This window comes from Corylus avellana, chromosome 2 (genome assembly GCF_965113065.1).
Source record: "Corylus avellana chromosome 2, dhCorAvel1.hap1.2, whole genome shotgun sequence".
NCBI lineage: Eukaryota > Viridiplantae > Streptophyta > Magnoliopsida > Fagales > Betulaceae > Corylus > Corylus avellana.
In genome coordinates, this window is record NC_142491.1 from 42,532,780 (window position 1) to 42,538,438 (window position 5,659).

General features: G+C 35.7%; 1 protein-coding gene across 1 annotated transcript; it reads left to right on the top strand.

Moving 5' to 3' along the window:
• The first annotated feature begins 2,515 nt into the window (after positions 1-2,515).
• LOC132167663 (Galactose oxidase/kelch repeat superfamily protein) lies at positions 2,516-5,361 on the top strand. Its single transcript, XM_059578676.2, has 2 exons — positions 2,516-2,725; positions 3,496-5,361. The coding sequence occupies exon 2, from the start codon at positions 3,596-3,598 to the stop codon at positions 5,015-5,017; it is 1,422 nt and encodes a 473-aa protein (XP_059434659.2). The 5' UTR covers positions 2,516-2,725; positions 3,496-3,595; the 3' UTR covers positions 5,018-5,361.
• Positions 5,362-5,659: the final 298 nt, after the last annotated feature.

Sequence of the window (5,659 nt, forward strand, 5' to 3'; positions counted from 1 at the left end):
TTTTAATTAAAAAAAAAAAATTATGCTTAAAACGACGTCGTTTTGGGCTGGATATGTGTTGTGATTTTAGGACACAAAACGACATAGTTTTGAGGAAGGGTAAAATGGGTATAAAACATCCAAAACGACGTAGTTTAATGTTAAAGGGGTCCAAAGTGAGAGAAAACCAAAGTTCAGGGGGTCTAAGTGAGAGCTTTGGAAATTCAGGGGGGTCTTTTCAAATCGGCTGAAACTTCAGGGGGGTTTTCTGAAGTTATCCCTTTTTTTTAAGTAATTGAGATATATATATATATATATATATATATATATATATATATACTTCATTCTTCATTACTTATAAAAAATCAGTATTAATTAATTAATCACTTGGGCACTTTACCGAACAAATTGGGGTTCAAATACCCGCCTCTCACATGAGCCTGTTGTTGCATAATATTATAATGAACAATCTCATTGCACCCGTCTTTAAGGAATAACTCAATCAGTTAAGAATCATGTATCATGCAGCAGATCTAATTAATTCGAATTCCCTTTTCTCTTTTGTGTAGATGTGTCAAAAAATAAGAAATCTCATTCAACCCGATAAACATCCTTTTGGACTCATGCTTGAGTACCCTATAATGGAGCTAGAGGCAAGAGCAAATTGGGCTATAATAGCTTATAACTCCAAGTTGCATAAACAGTATTGGACTCAATTACAAGAGTAGTGGACCTTCGGCCTTGTAGTTTCGAATAGTCATGAATGTCTTCACCAAAATAGAAAATAAGAAATGTTATAACAGTTTTCGGGCGCATTCTTCAAGGCGTTCTTGACTTTTGATCTTGATTCATTCCCACGGCCGAAGAATGCCTAAGTTAGTTTATTGGAGAAAGGGAGTTGATACATTCTCCTCACTATTTCTTCACCATCTTCCTTCTTTCAACATCTTGATTTTTTTTTTTTAAAAAAAAAAGAGATGGTGAGGAGATGGTGAGAAGAAGGTGAGGAGAATAAAAAAGAGCATTTCTCTTGGAGAAAAGTGTATATGCCTCAATACACAAGATTTCACTCTTAGGTTAATACCTAGTGTGGTGGTCTATTAATTTATAGGTTAAGAAGTAGAGTTAGACATGTGCTATGTCTCATTTCTCAAATTGATTTGAGAGTCTTGAGAGTTTAAATTAGACCTGAGCTCTTACTTTTAGACCATATTATTTCAGTAGAGTCCTACATGGCATCAGATTGTGTCTTCCTGAAGTAGCATCTCTAATGGGCTTGTCATTTGCCTTGAGGGTACCTAGTTTAGTAGTTAAACTTCAATTGAATTTCAAAAAGAAGTTCTTCGTTCAAGTCACCTATACTCATATATATACAAAACAAAATGTTAACCACAACTTGATTTATCTTTATTTTACGAAATGAAAAAATCATGATCCCATATATTAGTCTTAAGAAATGAGTTTATACATCAACTATCATTTATTATAAAAAGACAACTTTCAAACTTCATCATATTTGTTGACTAAGGGTGAAAACCCGGTTCCGGTTACTGGTTATTGGCCAAAATTGGTAACCAGAACCGGGGTGCCTGCAGGTTTTTAATTTTTGAAAACTAAAACCGGAACCGGGTACTCAATTAATCAGTTATACAATAATCGGCCAATTTCGTGTGGTACTTGGTTATCCAGACTGGGTAACTGGTTTTTTTTTTTTTTTTTTTTTTTTTTTTTGCATTTTAGGTATTATGTCTAATTTTTTTGGCTTAATTTAACCATTTTGTGCCCATTTAATTTAATTAATTTATTTTTTTTAAAAAAAAAGGTAGCCTACATAATACATGAGATTAAACTACATCTACATAGACTACATATATGTTATGTCCACCGATTCAACTACAAATCTCATCTACATAGAAGAAGAGAAGATAACTAATTAAAGAAGTGATTTACGATTTTTGTGAACCTTAGAGTAAAAATAATAATAATAAAGATGCTAAATTCGAAAAAAAAAAATATAAAATAAATAAATATATATATATATATATATATATATATACCCGGTTACCCGGTTATAACCAGGTATTTAAAACCCTAAAACCGGTAACCCGAATCGGGCACTCCGGTTACCGGTTTTTCCCAACCAATTTCCCGGTTTTCTGATTTTTTTTTTAACATTCGTATTGTTGACTGTATCCTTCTCTTCATGTCTCAATAAAGAAAAAAAAAACAAAAAAGTTACACACATTTTTACTGTAACACTTTCACTTGTACATTCAAAATTTAGTAATGAATTATCCAAAATTTAATAATAATTTTTTTAATTGTACATTTGAAAATGCGAAAATAAAAATGTGTGTAGGGTAGCAATTGCCAAAGAAACAACAACATGGACCGTACCTTTTTTAAAAAAAATAAAAGGAAGGAAAAACAAAAATGACTGACGACCGTCAGTATTGACTCATGTTACACGAAATCAAATCCACCTAAAAAAGTCGACATTAAAAAAGTCTACAAATGTGTTCCAAAAGAAACACGTGGACACAAACTATAGATCCACGTTTCATCTTCCGATGAATCGCAGTTTGAAGGATGGGCGTGCATATATCGCACATAGTACTTCATCGAGATCATGGTTCGATCGGGACAGGAAAGCGTGAACGAGGCCTTTCGAATTTTGCTACCAAATTAGGGTTCTTGCATTTTGCTCGATCCAGCTCCTTTGGCAATTCAGATACCGAATTTCTTTGTAAGTAGTCTACGTGACCTATAATTAGAATTTCGAATTCTGTATTGATTTGTAGTTGCTAAGGTTCGGTGAATTATTGTTTAATCATCGTTTTTGTTGTTTTTGGGTTCGGTTGAGTAATGGGTATTAGTTTCTCAGCTTGTTTGTTTTATGGGTTGTCTTTTTGGTGTTTGTCTGTATGTGTTCGTGTGTTATTTGTTTGAATTTAATTTATCGCGTTTGCGAAATTCTTTCCTGTTTTGCTTGTACTCTCTGTGTGTGTTTCTGTGAATTCGAAAAGGTTTTGTATGTGGGTTTGCTGAGTGATTTAGGGAAAGGAGGGTATCAATGATATTGAGTGATTTTGATTTTGTGCTGTAATTTTGCATGACGCCATGTGGATGAGGCATGAAATGAGGGAAGCAGTTTTAGTTCAATTTTTTTGAGGAGTATCGAAGTAGTATTAAAAAATATTATCAGTCTTCATTTTCTCTCTTTCCATAGCAGTGTGTGAATTTCCTGAAGTTATGTGGGAGTTCTTTAATCATGGTTAATACCATTTGGCGCCAAGTGATGCCTGGTTTGGTTTTTGGAAAATAAATACCTGTGTTCCCTTCCTCTCTTTCATTTCATAAAACTTGAAAGCTTGCTTTTGAAGATTTATATATTGATTTTCTGGCTACATTGTGTAAAGAGTCATGAAAATGTTCACAGCTGTCTCATTGGAGACAGGCTTCTTGCATGATATTAATGTGGTTCTCTCTCTCTCTCTCTCTCTCTTGTCTGCTTAGCTTTTGCATTGATGAAGGGGCACACTGGCATTTGTTGGCAGCGCTTGGGCTAAATTCAAAGTTAGCTGTTTCTTTGGACATTGATCTTGCAAGTTTCTTAATGGGGGCATTTTTTAGTTTGGCTGGTCCAAAGTGTATGACAATTGACTACAACAAGGTGCCTCAGAATGAGACCTGCAAGAGGCAAAGAATGTCATCAAGCTTTAGTGAGGAGAGTGCAAGGCTGATTCCAAGTCTTCCTGATGAGTTATCAATCCAGATTGTTGCTAGACTTCCTAGAATTAGCTACTTTAATGTGAAGTTGGTGTCACGGAAGTGGATGGCAACTGTTATGAGCCCCGAACTATATAAATTGAGAAAGGAGCTTGGAACGACAGAAGAATGGGTATATCTATTGACAAAAGTCGAAGAAGATAAACTTTTGTCGCATGCTTTAGACCCTTTGACAAGAAAATGGCAGAGGCTGCCTATGATGCCCAGTGTTGTTTATGAAGATGAATCTAGGAAGGGTTTCCCTGGCCGTTGGATGTGGAACATGGCTGGTCCAAGCATTAACATTTCTGAGGTTATTAGAGGCTTGTTTGGGCGGAAGGATTCATCAGATCAAATGCCATATTGTGGTTGTGCTATTGGAGCTCTTGATGGATGCCTCTATGTGCTTGGTGGATTCTCTAGAGCTTCTACCATGAAATGTGTTTGGAGATTTGATCCAATTCAAAATCAGTGGAGTGAAGTGACTTCCATGTCTACAGGTAGAGCGTATTGTAAGACAGGCATTTTAAATAACAAGCTTTATGTGGTTGGTGGTGTAAGTCAGGGCCGAGGTGGATTGACTCCTCTTCAGTCTGCCGAAGTTTTTGACCCCTCAACGGGGACATGGTCCCAAGTACCAAGCATGCCATTCTCAAAAGCACAAGTGTTACCTACCGCCTTTTTGGCTGATATGCTGAAGCCTATTGCTACTGGGTTGACTTCATACATGGGAAGGTTATGTGTGCCTCAAAGTTTGTACTCATGGCCCTTTTTTGTTGATGTTGGAGGAGAAATTTATGACCCTGAAACAAATTCATGGGTTGAAATGCCAAATGGCATGGGAGAGGGTTGGCCTGCACGGCAGGCAGGAACAAAATTGAGTGTCGTAGTAGATGGTGAATTGTATGCATTTGATCCTTCTAGTTCCCTGGATAGTGGCAAAATCAAGGTATATGATCAAAGAGAAGATACTTGGAAAGTTATTATCGGAAAAGTCCCTATTTATGATATTACAGATTCAGAATCTCCATATTTACTTGCTGGTTTTCATGGAAAGCTTCATGTCATCACAAAAGATGCCAATCATCGTGTTGCGGTTCTGCGGGCTGATTCGTGTTCTTCACCATCAAGCTCCACTCCTCTCTTTGATGGCTCCTTAAATGAGCACTCTGACTTGATGACAGAATCTGATGCTGTTGTTTGGAGGGTCGTTGCTACTAGGGATTTTGGGTCTGCTGAGCTGGTCAGTTGTCAAGTACTTGAAATTTAGCATTCACATTAAGCTTTAAGGTTGACAATACCTTATAAGATATTAAGCTGTAAGGCTGACAATACCTTTAAGATATTGGTTTCTTCATTATTATTCATCAAAAAAATATTAGTTTCTTAGGTATATGAGTGATCTGAATGGCTCATTGTAGTTTGGTACCACGGCTCATTGAGACGTGTTTTATAATTTGTTTTTCATTTGTATATGAAGAAATAATTATGATTTTTATGACTCTCTGATGAGGCGGTTATATGCATGTTTGTACATGGAATTATAATAGTCAAAAGACATTGGCAAGTTTTGCCTTGTTCTTGGCACATAATATGCCCGCCTTGGTATCTTTAGATTTTGCATTCTTTGAATTCAATGGCAAGTCCGTTACTTTTGGAATCTGGTAAAGTTACTGTATGAGCGATTTAATATTGAATAATGTGGCCTTATGATTGTTCTGATTAGGACAGTAGTATTAATTTGATTTTCACAAGTAGAACTCCATTTACTTAATTCTGTATCTTTTGCTTAATGTAAATGCATGATGTATTTGTTATTACAAAATTTATCTAAAAAATCAAAAAGAGAGATATAAGTAAATGAGACAGCATGCTGTCACTTGCTTTTGCATCACTTTCTTAACATCATTTA